This window comes from Protopterus annectens, chromosome 2.part0, assembly GCF_019279795.1.
Source record: "Protopterus annectens isolate FY-2018-M chromosome 2.part0, PAN1.0, whole genome shotgun sequence".
Taxonomy (NCBI): domain Eukaryota; kingdom Metazoa; phylum Chordata; order Ceratodontiformes; family Protopteridae; genus Protopterus; species Protopterus annectens.
Window position 1 is genome coordinate 27552397 of NC_056728.1, and position 19638 is coordinate 27572034.

The following is a 19638-nucleotide window of genomic DNA, read 5'->3' on the forward strand; positions in this document are numbered from 1 at the left end:
ACATCTAACAATGTTTTTATTTAAAAAAAAAAAAAAAAAAAGTTTACCTGGAAATTCAAATTACACATTTTCCCTTAAACCTTCTGTATAAATGTTTTGTTTTTTATGGGGAATATTAAACTACGTGTGTGTGGCAATGGTGCCACCTGGGCTCTGGTCTAGGCTATGCAGTATGGTGGTGAAAGTGCTATGTATTACCTGCTCAATTTTGTAAGAAATATTGTGGATTTCTGTATATATTTATTTGATCTGGGTCTGAAGCAATTTAGTGTTTGAAGTAACTATTCACCTTGAGGGTGTCTATTACCTGATATACAAAAAAGGGACAAAGGGCAAATTAGTCATATTTTGGATACCTACTCATAGTTGATTCCTCATTACACTTCAGCAGCTGTCATCCCTCCATCAAACGAGAGGGATAAAGTCCAGATAGTTTGCCTAGGATCGCCCCAGAAGAAGAGTATCTGAAAGTATGGATTTTGAAGGGGACATCCCTAGAGGGGGCTATCCCACTGAAATAGTGAAGTAGCACAGGAAACAAAGGAGGAAGGATGCACTAAATACAAGCATTAAGCATGGGCTTAACTGAGTTATTTTTACTTCCATACGATCTCATCACCCTTTAGTTTTACAAGTTTCAATGGACTGGAAAGGAATAAGCGGTATAGTGGGGAAAACAGTGGGGTATATTTAGTCACTTTGGTATTTAATACTATAGTGGGAGTAAAAATGAGCACTAAACTTGAAAAATCCACTTGAAATGACACTACCTGTAACATTTTATAATGTGTCCTACAGTACTGTAAAATGTGGTCAGTGTAAGCAATATCCACTTAAATGTGAAGGAGAAGTTAACTTCTATCAGTGGCTACAACCAGGTAGATTTAATTGCAACAAGTGTGGAGTCACCCTGGCTTGAGTCATGTAACGCATCTTATTTGGTAAAGACGTTATTGGCTTTAAGAATGTGGATGTACCAGCATCTTTATATTCACAAGGGAGAAGAATGCCCTTGCTAGATACAGAAATGCCAGGGAATTGGATATTTCCTGTTTTTAATGTATTGGAGATGCATGGGATGTATGCAAATGCCCCTTGTGAACATCAGGTGTTTCAGCTATATGGCGATTCTGAATGCCCATGACTTGAGCCGCTTTAATGGACAAATTCAGGCCAATAAAGCCAAACCTCTTACTATGAAGATGTATGGTTCAACCATGTTATGGCGTTATTTCTAATATTGTAGAAAACAGACCCACCCCCCCGAGGGTTGGTGATTGGAAAACGAACTAGGAAACCAGGGAAACTAAGATTACACTCCATCCAGTACCGTGGCCTTAACAAGAACAGAGTTATAAAATGACTAAGTTCATCAGTGATGTATCATGATATTGTGTGGTTGTCTTAACTTTTTAAAAAAATATATATTTTTTAAATTTTAAATTCGGAGATCTTTTGGTTTGTGGGGGAACGTAATTGTTTTTTTACATAAGTTATTACATTGAGTCATCTACCACATGAAGGTTTTACATTTTGCAAGGTTTTATGAACTGATGAAAGCAGTTAACTTGCGTATTTTTTAGGCAGTATTGAGTATTTTATTTTGAATCCTATGTCTTCATAACCTCTTTGGGCAAGTGATTACCACAGTGGTTATTCTGGATGCATTCTATAAAAAATTTACAACTTGGACATTTTTGTTTTTGAGTCAGAAAATGTGATGCTGTCAGAATGGGAAGTCATTTTTAAATATGAATTCCTTCATAAAATATCTCAAAGGGGAATAGAAAACATGACAACAGATGGGTTTAGAGGCAATAATACTGCAGGGGTTACACCAGATTGGTGGGGAAATGATAGTCATACGATTAAAGCTCTTAATTCTCTGTCCCTGCTCTCAACTATGGTCATGAGCATTAGTTAGTGATTTAAAATGATTGTAGATTTCTGGCAGGCAGCAGAAATGAGCTTCTTTGCAGGGATGCTGGGTTCACATTTTCTGATGGTGAAGTGCTTGTTGATCTAGAAGGACTTCAGACTCCTCCCATCACAGGAGCAGGGACTGTACTAAAGTAGTTCAGCTATCTCTGATGGTGCCCCTGGGCACCTCCAAGGATGATGTACTATACTCCTCCACTGGAAGCAGGCCCTGGGGCAAATAGCAAAATGATACAGTAGAGAAGGTCTGCCAATTTCTGCATGCTTTCACTACAAAGGCTTTCCTTATGGAGTGCCCGTTACCTCTTCATGAAATAGGCAAGCTGGCATCTGATATCCACCTCGCTTCATGTTGATTGATGTAATCTGTTGCATTGTGTTGCAGTTTAAGGTTTCTGGAGATGGTTACTTATTTGAATGGGAATAAAGGTCTTCCCCTTGATAAAACTTGAAACTGAGCTTTCCTTTAATTTCTCCAAATCTTTTGGGTTTCTAATAACATGATTGGAATGGACCCCATTCCCAAATCAAAGTTCATGAAATTAGTATTTGTCTGTCAGCCAGAAGTGCTCATTGCAGCACCTGTAATGTGCCCAGTAATGACTCCTCCTGCAATTTGTATGGAGTTGCATGTATTGGAAACTTATCTAAATATGATTTTAGATTGCAAGACCCATTGCTTCTACTACTCTTGGAACTGTCTGGGTATCCTTCATCCACATTGCTCTCATTTCTGCCTGCAAATCCTGATTTTGACAGTCTCTGATTTCAGGACACTAGTCACTAGGTGTGGCCATTTCCATGATCAGTGCTACTTTTGTCTTTTCATGGACCACTATAACTGTTTTCCAGCATCTGTCTTTTGAACTGTTGGTAATTGGTGATCCCATGTAATGTAGACTTCATCATTTTTCTATGATGCTTTGTGGCTCATGATTCCAAAGTCTTTCAGCCACTTCAATACTGTAATGTTTGCACAATGCCTAGTGCAGCAGTCTTGCCACATTGTCTTTCACTGTACAGTCCTGCAATTAGTGTATCCTAATGAGCAGCGAGGTGTACAACTGTTTCCAATTCAGTTTTGCAACACTTACATTTGTCTAGTTTCTCCCACATGTTCAGTGGACTTTAAACCAACGTGTACATAGCCCACTATCTTGGGCCACCAATATTAACTTTTCATCTCTTGGTTTGAATTTGCCTCTCCTTAACCATGCCTGCATTCATTCGGGATCAACATTAGGTTCTTTCAGAAGTTTTCTATGCTTGCAACTATATTTATGCATTTTCCACATTTCTTGCCTTCTTATCAGGTCTTTCACCTTGTATTTTCTTTCATTTTTTGGCACATTCACTTGCCTGATTTTTTATTTACCTGTGGTTTGATTTCCATTCCTGCTTGATGCTGATATGCTTCTGCTAACCTAAGCAGGGAAGCCCATCTTAGATTTATTCTCATGTTTCACTTACCTTTGGGTCTTGAGGTCAGCAGATGTATGGAGTCCCATTATTGCAGATCTATACATGTAATCCATTTCCAGGAGGCTTATTCCCTTTTGGACCTGGGGAATATATAATCTTGGTATGCACTGACTTTTTTTATAAATTTGAGCATGAAGCATCCTTTTCCTAGATAGTCTATCAAACACATTTTGGGGCCAGTCACTCACTCCAAAACTGTAAGTTAGGACAGGAAGAGCAAATTGGTTTATAGTTTGGATTTTGTTCTAGATGTCAATGCTGTTGGGATAAAGTCTTCTAAAGTATTTCTTACTAAGTTTTATTCACATTTGTTCATGTTTCATTGTTCCTTCAATTCCCAATTATTTATACATCCTCTCTTGCTCAAGTTCTTTTACAGTGGGTATAAAATGTGTGCACACCCCTGTTAAAATGCCAGGTTTTTGTGATACTAAAATTATGCCACAATCATTTCAAAACTTTTCCCACCTTTTAATGTGACGACCTGTACAATTCAATTGTAAAACAAATCTGTTAAGGGGAAAGAAAATACAATAAGCTGGTTGCATAAGTGTGCACACCCTTAAATTAATACTTTGTTGAAACACCTTTTGATTTAATTACAGCATTCAGTCTTCTTGGGTGCACACCTGCCATCAATTAGAGACTCTAACTCCAAATAAAGTTCAGCTGTCCTAGTAGGATTTTCCTGACATTCTTTTGCCTGCTACAGCAAAAGCCATGGTTCGCAGAGAGCTTACAAAGCATCCAAGGGATCTCATTGTTGAAAGGTATCAGTCAGAAGGTTACAAAATTTCTACAGCATTGGATATACCATGGAACATGGTGAAGACTCTCCAAAAAGTGGAGACAATATGGGACAACAGTGAGTTTGCAAAGAACTGGACGTCCCTCCAAAATTTATGAAAAGATAAGATGAAAACTGGTCAGAGAGGCTGCCAAGAGACCTACAGCAAAGGAGCTGCAGGAATTTCTGGCAAGTACTGGTGTATTACATGTGACAACAATCTCCCGTATTCCTCATATGCCTGGGCTATGCAGTAGGGTTGCAAGACTGAAGCCTTTTCTTGCACAAAAACATCCAGGCCTGGCTAAAATTTGCACAATAGTGTCTCCCAAAAGCATATGGGAAAATGTGTTATGGTCTGAGACCAAGGTTAAACTTTTTGGCCACAATTCCAAGGGGTACGATTGGCCCAAAAACAATACTTCGCATCACCAAAAGAACACCATCCCCACGGTGAAGCATGGTGGTAAAGTATGCTCTGGGGTTGCTCTTCAGCTGGAACTGGGGCTTTAGTCAAGGTGGAGGGAATTATGAACAGTTCCAAATACTAGTCATTCTTGGCCCATAACCTTCAGGCATCTGGTAGAAGGCTGAAGGTGAAGAGAAATTCATCTTTCTGCACTACAATGACCCCAAGCATACATCTAAATCAAAAGAATGGCTTCACTAGAAAGTTTTTAGAATGGCCCAGACCCAAATCCAATAGAAAATCTGTGGGGTGACCTGAAGAGGGCTGTACACAACAGATTCCCTCATAATGTCATGAATTTGGAGCACTCAAGGAAGAGTGGGCAAGTGAAGGTGTGCCATGCTTATAGACTCCTACCAAAGAAGATGGACTCCTGTAATTAAATCAAAAGGTGCTTCAACTTATTAGTTTAAGGGTGTGCACACTTATGTACCAGCTTATTGTACATTTTTTTCCCTCCAACAGATTTGTTCAGCTGAATTGTACAGGCTATAGATCACATTAAAGGTGGGGAAAAGTTTTCAAATTATTTATTGTGGTCTCATTTTTTTATCACAAACCTGGCATTTTAACAGGGTTGTGTAAACTTTTTATATCCACTGCATATCACATTCTTGTCTCAAACTGTTTTCTTGGTGCTGCAGTTTTTCTGCTTTAAATGTATTTATCGAGACCAAGTGACATTCTTGTATCATCTGAAAGTTGACAACTTGCAGTTGTGCATTCCGTTCCTAATCTGAGCTTTAGTTTTAAGTCATCAACAAAGAAGTCTTTGCACTTCTTTCTAAGAGCCAAATTATAGCCATGGCCTAAGCTGTTAAGTAGCGTAATGGGTTAAGGGCAAGGAAGAATAGCCGCGGTGACAGTTGCCCTGGAATGTCCCCCTTTGAATTTTTATCTCAATTTGTCCATCATAGCTTAATTGCATAGTGGTCTGCCACTGTTTCATGGTTACTGTAATGCAGTCTATCATTGTAGGGTGCATCTCTATACAGTTTTAAGCACTCTATCCATGAATGTAGGATACTATCAAATGCTTCTTGTAGTCAATCAATGCTTTACTTAGATTCTTCCCTTTTTACAGTTCGCCACTATGACTTTAATAAATGTCTGTCTGTGTTGATAAGGGCAGTCCCTTTTCCTAGGGATTGTGTGGTCTGTTAGTATATAATTAGAAGGGGGTGGGGGATGCAGGCGAGTTTGCCTCCTTCATAATTAGAAGGGGGTGGTGGATGCAGGTGAGTTTGCCTCCTTCATAAAGCAATGTGTTACTTCCTTTTTAAGGATGAAATTGCATGTGCAGAGGCTGTTTCTTGGCACATGCCTAGAGCAGTGTCCACTTCATGTTTTTGAACATGTGGTCAATGTTGTAATTTACAGTTTACTACATGCATATGAGGCATTTCTCTGCACATGAACATGTTTTAAAATGGCCATTAACACAGCCAAAGCAGTTTTTTTATGAAAATGTATATACATTTTGATTAGTTAACCTTTTTATAATGAAAGCCCAGGGTTTGAAAACAGTGCTGTTAGTGTGCATGCTTTTTGCACTTTGCTTCCCCTCTACCATGAATCCCACAGCTGAAGGACAGTCATCCAGTTTATTCTCCTTCGCTGGGGTGAGGATCACTTGGAAGGTATTTATAGACAACCATCAGGAATGTTTTCATTTTAGTTCTTGGCCATAACTTGTGTACTTCACTGTACCAGGGATAGATGTGTTGTGGGGCAGTCTGCAGAGTACGGCCTTTCACTTTGCATGGGGTACTTCCTCAAAGTACCCTTGTCCCTTCCTTTGAAGTACTACAGGTGTGCTTTCCAGTTTCCAAGAGTGCACTGCCCAGAGTAAACCTGAGTGCATGTGAAATCCTCCCACCCACTCCCTGTGAGAGGTGAATGTGCTGCCCCCTTCAGTCCTTCCCCCTCACTTCTGGTTGTTTAGTACTTAGGCTGCCAATTGAACCCCAGTTGCCTGTCAGTCAGGGCTCCATTCCCTTGTACCATGTGGCCTAGCCATGTGCATGTTTTGTTCTACACTATTGATCTGGTGGTGACTAAGATGCCTGCACATTAACTAGCTTTGTGTCTCTTTTGCAGTTATATGGTCCAGGGTGATGAAGAAGGATGCCTCGTCAACAGATCGCTGCGCAGCTTCATTCAAAGTGTGGGAGCAAGATCTCCTGCACCAGGTGGTGGTTCTGTGTCTGCAGCTGTATCGGCCATGGTAAGGATTAATGTAGACTTTGCCACATCACTGGCTTACTAACGAAAAGCCATGCAGTTCAGATGAGCCAGGTTAAGCTAAAGTGGTAGAACCTTGAAATAGCATGTCTTGGTGTTTAAGGTCATTAGTGACATGGCCAAGTTGTTACTGTGCACTAGTGATGCAACACTAGGTTATCTGTATTGTCACTAATTTTTACTCTGTCTGGGAACAGGATTACTAACATTTCCATTTACCCTTTTAGTGAGTTTTGAGGCTAAAGACCCTCAAATCGTCCTCCAGCTTTCACTGCCTTATCTGTATCCCCCATGACTTTGAGAAAGATAACTGCTGCATATTTCCTAACTGCCTGTGAAAACAATGTTTTATAAGGTGAATTGTGACCAGTTTTCTTATTGCTAATTTGGCATTTTGTCTAGCATTTGCTTTGTGTTTCCGTGCTTAGAGCATAAGCTAGAAAAGCTCTATCCATTACCACAAGACATGGTACTTATATAACTAGGATTAGACCAAATGCTCCAAAATTGTCCTGGTATGACCACGGACATTCACACTTGCAGTTCCACAATGCTGAGGACCTCAAATATAGTGCCTGCTAAATTCTAAAATCTCAAAGCATCTGCTTTGTGGTTTAGAGGGATTAAGTTGAGACTACAATGCAGATAACTCAACTGCTGGCATGACTCTCAACTACTGGCATGGATACTGGAAGAGTGAAACAGATGTAGCGGGGTGGGAGATGCATAGTCACCTGGGGTATGACATGCTACAGAGGCTTATTTATTACCTGTGCTACTAGAGACTGGGACAGTGACAATTATCTGCTGAGGTGGTGAAAGAGGATCATTGAAGAGAGGACATTACCCTAGTAAAACAGTCCACATGCAGTTGCATGTAGAAACTGGGCACGAGTTGAGATGAGCAAAAATGTTTACACAGCCTAAACGGCCAACAGCATATGATGGCCCCTAGCTTGTCCACTCCCTCTTAGTCACAGGCCAACATGAGTGTTACCTGTGAGATTCTACTTTTGGGTAGATAGAAACTGCTGAGAGAATGTACATGATGGCATATTCCCAGATATGCAGGGACTCTGGTGAGGAAAGTGATGGGGCAAAGCAAGGATCTGAAGCCAGTAAATGCCCATATAGCTCTCGGGGGGGGGGGGTGTACCCCAAATCAGTGGAGCAACTAAGGGGCTGCATTTATTCCTTTTTAATCATAAAATAAGGGGAGAAAGAAATGGGACAACAGGACATGGTAGTGTTGAGGAAAATGAGAGATTTGTGGTTTAAAGCACCTGTTGTGGCACTGGGAGGTGTCCTCTTGACATAACTTGGATGGATGGGTTGGTAGAAATGCTGCAGGACACTTTGCTGATGTGTATAGTGGTATGAGGTAGGAAGTGAAGTGGATAAGAGCCACTGTGGGAACCAAGATTCTTGGCATATAGGCAGGCACCATGGGGATAGAGTCTTGAAGGGAGAAGAGGCAATGTTGTCTTTGCACCTTGTACTTTGGCATCAGTATTGACTAAGGGGGCCACCAAGGGAAGGAGTAGATTTGTGTTCTGCTTGTAGACACTGAAAACCCCAAGATAAGCTGAGGCAGTAAATGACCTTTCAGAGATCCCAGGAGAAGAAAGAGTTTGAAGGTAGATTTCTCAAATCTGTCTCACCGGCATCCATTGCACTCTGTATGAGGGAGTCTCATTGTAACACTGGATTGGGGGGGTACTTGGAACTGGTAGAACTTGGCAGAGCCTGGATTTCACTGGTGCTTTGTATTAGTTTACAAAGACGCATCTTAGTGATTCTACCCTTTACGTCATGGGTGCAGTGCCACAGAGCAGAAGGGAGTGGTTATTCAGACAGGATAGAGGAGAAAGATGAGCAGAATATAGCAAAGTAATGCAGGAGACTAGGGTAGATCTTGATGGCATCTACAGAAAATGGGCTGCTGGCAAGATGAAAGTTGCAGGTGCTTGGATATAGACAGATTAAAAACCTGAGAGCACAAGCTGGAGTAGTCCTATAAAAGATGACAGTATATGGAAGATCAAAGAAGAAACTTAGTGGGATGCAAGGTACCAGGCAGGGTAAAGTTAAGTACTCTGATGGTCAACACAGAAATATAAAAAGTGCTAGTGAGGTGAATTGTCTCCTAGATGTTTTGGAAAAAGTGAGACTGGAAGAGCAGAGATTAGTGAGGATTGCTAATCTAATGAGAATAGACTGGAATATTTTTGAGTTCCAGGGAAGAGAGGGCTGGAGTTTAATTTATGGCCATGTGGGATTTGGCCAACTTGTATTGGGTTGTATGTCTGTGAATGTGCCATTAGACAAAAGGCACTGTGTGTTGCATTAGACACAAGGCACAGTGTGCGTTTCAGCATAATCTACTTTAAGGGTTAAGGATAAATTAAACAAATTTCTTCATTGAGGTTTACAATTAAGTTGCTCACATTCTCATTGAGGCATCACCAGAAGTCCTAGCATTCATCTTGCCCCTGCATTGCTATATGCATGTATGGTCCAAGGTATGTTCAAGTATTGTGGTCTGGAGCGATAGCTAACTTGTGCTTGTTCTGACTTCAGTATTTTTTCATTTGGCATGAAAGCTGGATATATTAAAATATTACCATCCATCCCAATCACAACACCTTTAGCACTACATACATAGCCCACTTACTGTTATGTCCCTTTATTTGTAGTGTAGTGATGCATCTAACCTTTTTCTCAAATTCTCCAGCAAACCGAAATAAGCCCATCTCACTTGCTCTGACAGTTTAATGCTTAAAACATCCTCTCCTGGCTGCTGCTTCCTTCAGTGCATAATCTTTTCCCAACTATTTACCTGTATTCAATGATTCATAACTTGTGTCCAGATATCTTTTCATACTGGATCGGTCAAGGCCCGGGTTAACGACCGCCACCAGTACTGTTAACCAACAGAGTGCTGGCAGAAATTGGGCTACTGTTGGTTGAAGGAGGAGAAGAGGCGGAAGACATGGCCGAAGGCAGGAAGAGAGGAGAAAGGCTAGGACTGTGGTAGTGAGGGTTGGAACTTTGAATGTTAGTATATGACCGGTATAGGGAGAGAGCTAGCTGATATGATGGACAGAGGGAAGGTTGATATATTGTGTGTGCAAGACACCAGATGGAAGGGGAGTAAGGCTAGGTGTATCGGAGGTGGGTTCAAATTGTTTATCATGGTGTGGATGGGAGGAGAAATGGTGTAGGAGTTCTGAAGTAACAGTATGCTAAGAGTGTTTTGGAGGTGAAGAGTGTCAGATAGTGATGTTTATGAAGCTGAAAATTGATGGTGTAATGATGAATGTTGGTGCATATGCTCCACAAGTTGGGTGTGCAATGGATGAGAGAAAAATTTTGGTGTGAATTGGATGAAGTGGTGTTGACTGTACCCAAGGTTGAGAGTGTGGTGACTGGAGCAGATTTCAATGGGCATGTTGGTGAAGGGAACAGAGGGGGGTGAGGAAGTGATGGGTAGGTATGGTGTTAAAGGAATGCAGTAGGTCAGATGGTAGTGGATTTTGTGAAAAGGATGGACATGGCTGTGGTGAATACGCATTTTAACAAGAGGGAGGAGCATAGGGTGACATAAGAGTGGAGGAGGATGCATACAGGTGGATTATATCTTGTGTAGGAGGGCCAGTTTGAAGGATATTGGGGACTGTAAAGTGGGGACCAGAGAAGGTGTAGTTAGGCAGCATAGGATGGTGGTTTGTATGATGACATTTGGGATCAAGAAGAGGAGTGTGAGGACAGAACCAAGGATCAAATGGTGGAAATTGAAGGGTAATTGTGAGGTGGAGTTCAGGGATGAGTTAAGACAGGCACTGGGTGGCGGTGAAGAGTTGCCAAATAACTGGGTAACTACAGCAGAGCTAGTAAGGGAGACTGCTAGAAAGGTGCTTATCGCATCTGGACAGAGGAAGGACTACAAGGAGACGTGGTGGAATGAGGAAGTACAGGAGAGCATACAGAGAAAGAGGTTGGCAAAGAAGTGGAATTGTCAGAGATGAAAGTAGACAGGAGTATGAGATGAGGTGCATGGCAGAGATGTGGCAAAGGCTAAGGAAAAGGCATATGAAGAGTTGTATGAAAGGTTGGACAATGAGGGAGGAAAGTACCTGTACAGATTGGCTAGACAGAAGGACCAAGCTAGGAAAGATGTGCAGCAGGTAAAGGTCATGAAGGATAATGAGGAAAACCTACTCAAGTGAGGAGAGTGAGATGGAAAGAGTATTTTGAGGGGCTGATGAATGAAGAACATGAGAGGGAGAGAAGGTTGGATGAGCTGATAGTGAATCATGAAGTGCAATGGATTAGCAAGGAGGAAGTAAGGATAGTTATGTAGAGGATGAAGAATGGAAAGGCTGTTGGTCCAGATGACATACCTGTGGAATCATGGAGGTGTTTAGGTGAAATGGCAGTGGAGTTTTTTAACCAGATTATTTAATGAAGTCTTGGAAAGTGAGAGGATGCCTGAGGAATAGTGTTTTGGTACCTATCTTTAAGAATAAGGTGATGTGCAGAGCTGTAGTAACTACAGATTGATTAAATTGATCAGTCACAGCATGAAGTTATGGGAAAGAGTAGTGGAAGCTAGGTTAAGAAGGGACGTGATTAGTGATCAGCAGTATGGTTTCATGCTGGGAAAGAGTACTACAGATGCGATGTTTGCTCTGAGTGTTGAAGTAAAGAATGTCGGAAGGAGTTTCATTGTGTTTTTGTAGACTTAGAGAAAGCATATGACAGGATGCCTAGAGAGTTGTGGTATTGAGGAAGTCAGGCGTGTCAGAGAAGCATGTAAGAGTGGTACAGGATATGTATGAGGGTAGTGTGACAGCGGTGAGGTCTGCAGTGGGAGTGACTGATGTGTTTAAGGTGGAGGTGGGGTTACATTAAGGATCAGCTCTGAGCCCTTATTTGCAGTGGTGGAGAGGTTGGACTAGATCAGACAGTCCCCGTGGACTATGATGATTGCAGATGACATTGTGATCTGTGAGTAAGGAGCAGGTGGAGGAGACCCTGGAGAGATGGAGATATTCTCTAGAGAGAAGAGGAATGAATGTTGGCAGGACTAAGACAGAATATGTGTGTGAATGAGAGGGAGGATAGAGGAATGGTGAGGATGCAAGGAGTAGAGGTGGTGAAGGTGGATGAGTTTAAATACTTGGGGTCAATAGTTCAGAGTGAGTGTGGAAGAGGTGAAGGAGTACAGGCGGGATGGAGTGGGTGGAGAAGAGTGTCGAGTGATTGTGACAGACGAGTACCTGTAAGAGTTTAAGGGAAGGTCTAAAAGAGGTTAGTGAGACCAGCTATTTTTATATGGGTTGGAGACAGTGGCATTGACAAAGGCAGGAGTTTGAGCTGGATGTGGCAGAATTAAAGATAAGATTTGCACTGGGTATGACTAGGGTGGACAGAATTAAGAATAAGCATATTAGAGGGTCAGCCCAGGTTGGAAGGTTTGGAGACAAAGCCAGAGAGGCGCAATTACATTGGTTTGGACATGTGCTGAGGAGGGATGCTGAGTATATTGGGGAAAAAGATGCCGAGGATGAAGGTAACTGGAAAAGAGGAAGGCCTAAGATGAGGTTTGTGGATGTGGTGAGAGAGGACATGCAGGTGGTTGGCGTGACAGAGCAAGATGCAGAGGACTGGAAGAAATGGAAACGGGTGATCTGCTGTGGCGACCCCTAATGGGAATAGTCGAAAGAAGATTATCTTTATCTTTTCAGTTTGCAGCTTAGTCCCAACAGAAACACCCTAACTGATGCACCACATCTGCTTTATACCCCATTGTTCTTGAGCTTCATTTGTTTTACACTCGTCTGTATTGTGCCCCTGCTTTGACTGGCATGTCATCTACTTATTGCCCTGACCAACATGGGATAAGGAAAAGTGTGATTTCTATGTATACAACTTTTGGGTATATCCAACGTTGCTTTCAAACAATTAGCATGACTGGTAGACACCTGTTTAATGTGCATAGTCCATTATTTACAAATGCAAATTATGTACCTGGTACAACTAAGCAGTGTTCAATAATATATCCTTAAAATAAGAAATTAATGAGAAAATATTCAGTACAATATTCTGTCTCCTCAATTAACATATGTTCATTACATTTCTATGTTCCATAAGTTCATAGCCAAGTACCAGGCAAGGAGTCTGCAGACAATTACAAGCCCAACCAAAAAACTTTCAAAAGTTCCTTCTTGCCTCTGTGAGGGCAAGATTAGATGGACTGGGTAGAATTTGACTGTCCATTCAATTTTAATAGGTTTACCTTGAAGGTGGCAAATGTGCTACTCTGATATGCATTGGAAGTTAGTTCCACAAGTGAGAAATGCATTGGGATATGAATTTATCATGCCAACATGTCTTATCTGGTGATGAAGGCTTAGGTCCTTCAACTAGGTATTTTGTGGTATTTGCCCTGGTAAAGGAATAGGTGGTCAGAGGGCTGGATTTTTTGTGACCTGAGGCTAGACACAGATTTCCATGGAGCAGTCCAAGGGAGAGAGTACAGAGACAGAGGGGGCTTCCAGTATGTCCAGATAAGATTTTTGAGGCCACTGATATTAGTTGTGCATCTCTGAGGTCCCTCAAGTTGATGTTTAAAGTACATGCCAAAAGGGGCACTTTAATAGGTCTGAGACGGAGTAAAGGGTAAGTTTTTTTTTTTTTTTTAAGATTTCTTGATCTAATGTAGATGCCTTTAGAATTTAGATGAGTCAGATTAGCCTTCCAACTTAATGTGAAGACATAATGGCTAAATTGAAAACTAGGCTGCCTAATCCCTTATGACAGTGTCTGACTGGAGTGCCACCTATATGGTATTTAAAATGTTTTGCTTGCCAAAAGTTTTCACATTTAATTTGAGTTGCTGGATCAATTGTTGGCTCAAGATCGAATAATACCCAATTTACATTGGGCTGTAAACTTTGGTAACTTTAGGCCAGGGATGTAGTTGTAAGGGCTAAGAAACAGATGCCAAATAAGAGGGCCCAACACTGAGCCTTGCGCTATAACGGTCATATTTTTTTTTGCTTTTAGAAGTGGCACCTGTAACCCCACCCAAATGGTTTGATAGACAACCATTCAGCTGTCCACAGCTCAGTGTATGGGTTTGTATTCAGGTTTTACAGGTCTGTCAATACCTGCATAGTATCATGTATAATACTGTCAGGCCTTGGCCAGGTCTTGATGTGCTGTATGTTATCAATTTTCAAAGAACTTTATGTTCAGGAGACTAACTACTTTTTTACAAAGTTGAATTGATGAAGGTTGAGAGTTTCAATGTCCAAATGTAGGTTTGAGATATGCTCCATAGTTTCTCATATGAGGATAATGAGACTAATGCGTAAAGCTACCAGGCCCTGTGTTTGGGCTATCCTTGTTTCTGGAATGTAACCATAGGAGAGGCTTAGATTAAAGAGATTAAGTAGGGATTCAGATGGGCCATATTTTACAGCGATAAGGCAAGCTGGTATACTATCTGGGCCAATGGATGAAATGGCTTTCGAAATGGTTGAGAGAATTTGTTCCCGAGTTAAAGGGGGTGGGTATGAGTGCAGAACTGGAGGAGCAATAATTGTGGGTGGAGGAAAATTTGCCCTGAATTTGTCAGCTAGGATATCAGTTACTTCCCTCGGGTAATAGTGTGCAGTATTATTGTGGACTAATTGTGAAAATTGTTGGGTGTTATCCTGGCAGTGAATTAAATTAATCTTTGCTTTTAGTGACAAAGTACTCTGCTTTGAGCTTCCTAATAGTTTCCTTAATGTTCTCTAAATTATGTAGGGAGACCTTTTGATACTAAATGAGTTCTTTCTCTTCTAGAATTTTTATATGGGTATTTCACCCAGGGGCTTATTTAAATTTGTCCTTTAAATACTGTCCCTAGAAATCCTTTCCCTTAATTACCTTTGTCTACTGTCCATCTTTGCTCTCAAATTTTATTACATTGGCAGTACTTCTGTATTCCATTGTGCTAAAACTATTTACTCAAGTCAGTTTACCAAGCCGTGCTATAATTCCTTTATTGAATTATCGCTTAAAGCATACTTTTGTATAAAAACTGTTAACATGTTCAGTTAAAAACATACATCACCTGTCGTTTTATACAATTATGAATCTAACATTGCTTAAATGAACAGTTCCTGCCTTCCCTTAAACCTCACTCCTCCAAAACCTTGTACTGCATGTATTCCCACAATTTTCATATTTTTCTGTGTAGTTTATTCCTTCCCTTTTCTAGAGCCCACTTCACTTGTAGCTCTAAAATATTCACTGTTTCGGGTACAATTGGTATAGACTTTGATTTTGATTTACTGGGGACTTTTTTGGCGGCCACCAGGATTATAAGGCCTTACTATGTCTAGCCAACTCGTCTTGTATCCCAGCTAAAAAAAAAAAATTCCATAGTTGAACCCATTTTCTCACCCAATATTTCTGACTGTGTACCCTGTAGGACATTTAGTTTGCTCATTATACTCTCAAAGCATATGTTCAGTTACCTTTCCCACCCCCCCTCCAACATTTGCCATCTAGCTGAAGAAAAATTCTCTGGAGTCTGGATTATAAAATACCTATGCAAACACTTCTAAACAAATCCTAAATCTTCTAGACCTTGTATATTTGGGAGCTGTACATATGTCCTCCAATTTTGTTTCCTTGTGAATTGCTTATTCACTCTCTTCCAATCTTTAACCTCCTCCAGTTCTTATAGTTATTGTGCTCTACTTTATATGCTCTACTAATTATACCTTTAACAGCAGCTTCTGTTCTAGATTAAAGTCTCAGAGCAGGCCTTTCATTTAGGATTCCCCTATCCCTTTTTCTTTGCCTATACTCTGTCCCTAATAGGAAGACTGTCTCTAGCCTGTAGTCCAAATGTCTTTTTTGCCTCTTCCCATTCTATTACCTTTCCTTCTCTGCTTATTTGCTCCCAGTATCTTGGTTCCTTAACCAGTTTTATCCAGTAAATTCCAGCCACTGCTTGTTTCCTGCTCCCCTAATTGCAGTAATCACTAACGTTACAATCTTCCTTCTCATGTTGGCTTATTTCTTAGAATACTTTGCTACTACTATAACCATGCACAGTATTATATTCATATTCTTGAGGATCTGCATCCAAACTCCCATTCTCTTTTTGTGAATTCCCCTCCCTGCTACATTATCCCTTTCCACTTTGGAGTGTAGCTTTCTGATATGTACATGAGCCTTGACTAGCTCTAAAACAATATCCCTTCAAATCTGTAATCTTAAGACCCTTTTTTTTCTTCCCCTCCCAGATAAAATGATTAAACACCAACTACTGGCCACAACTTCCTCAAAATTATGCCTGATCTGTATATAATATGAAAGGGCTTAAATGTCTTTTCACTACTTTAATCTTGCTATCCATAAGCAAAGCTTCAGCTTTGCGTCTTCCCACATATCCTCATCTGCCATAACAAAATACTTTTCAACCCATACTCAATCTTTTTATCTGGTCACCATAAATATGGATGTTGCTGAACCATTTCGGGTGCGAGTACATAGTTTACAGCTATAGCCTTTGTTTTGTATGCATTAATTTTATATCCCCAAAAAAAACAGCTCAATGTTCCACAATGCTGGTGCCCTTTTCTGGTTTATTGGGTACAAAATCTCCCATACCAACATTTCTTTATTAACATACCAGTTATTTACTTGAATTTGAGTCCCTTATTTTCTTTGCCAATGGCTGTAAATATAATGCAAATAAAAAAGGGGAAAGATTCTTCATTTATCCTCCTAATTAACCGTATTGTATTAGGGAATGCAAATACTTCCATTGCTCTACTAATTAAACCCCCACTTATTCTATTAAATACTTTCTCTGCATAAAGACCCACCAACAGAAGTATTTTCTTATATTCTGCTTTCCTCTGGATAATCATTCTAGTAGTTAAATGTTTTCCTCCCCTCCAGAAAAGCACATTTATCATTTCTATCAGAAAATCACATTGATCATTTCTGGCAACACTTTTTTCATTCTTTTAGCTATTAGACATAAACACTTTATAATTATGTTTTAGTGTTGAAATGGGCATGTATGAAACTGGGTCTGAAGGGCCTCTGCCATCTTTAGGTATTATAGCCACCACAACTTCCAATATTTTTGCCCACCTTTTAAAATACTGTTATACAAAATTTTTCAGATCTTTATCACTTTCTTCCCAGCTAGCTTCTGAGCTTCCACAAGAATGCCATCTATTTATGTGGAATTTCCTACAGATTGATTACATTACCTTTTTTTTCTCTCCTATGTTGATTAAGCCTGAGCTACCTCTAACCCTGACCTACTTAATATTTCCGTTTGTAGTTTTTCTTGAATCACACAAACTTCTGCTTTTATACAAATGTTCATACAGTTTCTGAAATATCTAATACTTCTGCATATTCTCTGGTCACTTTTCTAGTTATAGGTCCACCAAGTTTGGCAACAGCCCTTTCACTTTGCCTTAGTCAAGCTGAGTTTTTGAGCTCTGGAGTATCAAACTGTTAACTGCAATCTTTCTAAACCCACACATTATTCAGATACTCCTTTTTCTCTTTATTTTGCCTATTCTGTGCGATTCCCCTTATTCTGCAATAGTTTATCCTTTGTCAAGCCCTCTAAAATTCTTGTTTCTACTTGACTACATCTATTATTTCTACTCTATTTTTAAACTCCACTTTATTTCACTCACTGGCTAGAATTGTCTGCCTTTGATTGGAAAAGTCCAACTGGGCAGGACCCTTTTTCAGGGGAGGCCCATGGAGGAAATCTCCATCACAGTACATTTAAAGTGAATTAGACAGTATTAAGAAAAAAAAATCTTAATTGCAATACTAGTTGTACAGTAAAATATTTATCAACAGTTGTGCTTGTACAGTTCTTGTAACTCTAAACTCTTGCAGGAAGTAAATGGTTTGATACTGTACAAGGGAAAACCATTGTAGCAAAGTTTGTGTTCTTACATTTCAGTAAAGGTCTGCAAAGAGTGTGATACCTAAGACACCAGGCTTGACATTAAACTAAAACTCTGGTCCAAATGGAAAAAAAAAAACTAAACCCAGTTTACCACCTTAACTTTAGAAAACTTTGTAATACTACAAAAAAAAATCTATATTTCTTGACAAAAAGAACTACCTCAAACTCCAACTGACCCAACAGCAAAACCCATACGTTCTGGTCAGGAATTAATAAACTACTTCACCCAGGACAGTCCAAAACACCCACCCCTTCAAACTTAACTCAAACTTCTAACCAAATTGCTGACACCTTTAATTTTTTCTCCCAGTTCAATCACTAGCTAATACCTTACCGTCTGCTACCACCTACAAACTCTCCTCACTACCCTACCTCCAGCCTGTTCCAGCATCTCTCGTACACACCCTACTTCTCAAACTTAAACCATGTACACCATCAGTTGACCTCACAGCTGAGTACCTGCAAGTTGCAGCTGGTGTACTTGCCTACCTATTTCTATCTTAAACAGAACCAATTCGGAATACTCTGTCCCATCCATCTGGAAAGTCTCACATTATCCCTTTGCATAAGGGTGGCACCTCCAATAGACTTATCCACATTTCGCCCCATAGCCTTTCTCTCTCTCCTCTAGCTAAAATTATGGAGAGATGTATCCACTGACCGCTACTGCATCTCCTCCAAAAATGAGCTACTAGTGGCCTGCCAACATGGTTTTAGACCTCACCATAGTATAGTACTACAACTGCTCTTCTATACTTTACAGACTATATTAATAAAAATAGGAATACTAACCTATCTTCTGCCCTTTTCATAGACTTCTCAAAAGGCCTTTGATATGGTTAACCGCCAACTATTGACAGGGATACTTAAATCACTTTCTGTTGATTCTAAATTAGTACAATGGTTCCAGTCCTATCTGGATAACAGAAAATGAGCAGTCCTGTGGGACAATAAACTATCTTCAGCTTCCAGTCACCCTTGGGAGTTCCACAAGGATCAATTCTTGGGCCACTCCTTTTTACTGTTTTCATTGATCTGAAAACTTCCCTTCCCCAAGCTACGTGCATACAATATGCCGATGATTCAACTCTGATATGTGCCGCATCTTCTCAAGCAGAACTACAATCCAATACACAGTCTTTACCCTCCAATACACCGTCTTTACCAAAGTAGAAAATTGGTTCCATTAAAGATGTCTCCTTAACCCAAAAAAACTATTACTTTTTACTCCCACACAGAAATCCCCCTTATACATTTCATAGTGCCATCAAATGGCACAGAAATTGCTCCCGAGACCACCACCAAACTCCTGGGTGTAAATATTGACAACCATCTCAACTTTAACACACAAATGCAACTAGTAAATCAGTTAATAAAAAACTTTGATTCCTTTATAAAATCAAGCCCCTTCACAGCCTCTGCTAAGATTTCCATTACCCACCTCATTTCAACCCTTCTCTACACCTTCCCTATCCATACTTCCTTATCCAAAAGAAACCTAAATAAACTAGCAACCTCCTACAGCAACATAGCCAGATTTGCCACAGGTGCCCCCTTTTGTACCCACCATTGCCATAATCTTAAACATCTAGGATGGCTGGAAGTTCACAACCAAATACTTTTCCAGCAACTCATTTTTATCCATAAGATCGTAAATCATCCTACAAATACTCCCATACTCTGTAACCTCCAACTCCTATA

The 19638-nt window shown here is 40.3% G+C and overlaps 1 protein-coding gene across 1 annotated transcript in view; it reads left to right on the top strand.

Annotated features, from left to right (window-relative positions):
• Nucleotides 1–19638, top strand: part of FTCD (formimidoyltransferase cyclodeaminase) — a 258515-nt gene that overhangs the window by 100339 nt on the left and 138538 nt on the right. Inside the window, exon 9 of the mRNA XM_044060511.1 lies at nt 6777–6903. Coding sequence (XP_043916446.1) covers nt 6777–6903 — 127 coding nt within the window. The remainder of the gene's footprint in view (nt 1–6776; nt 6904–19638) is intronic.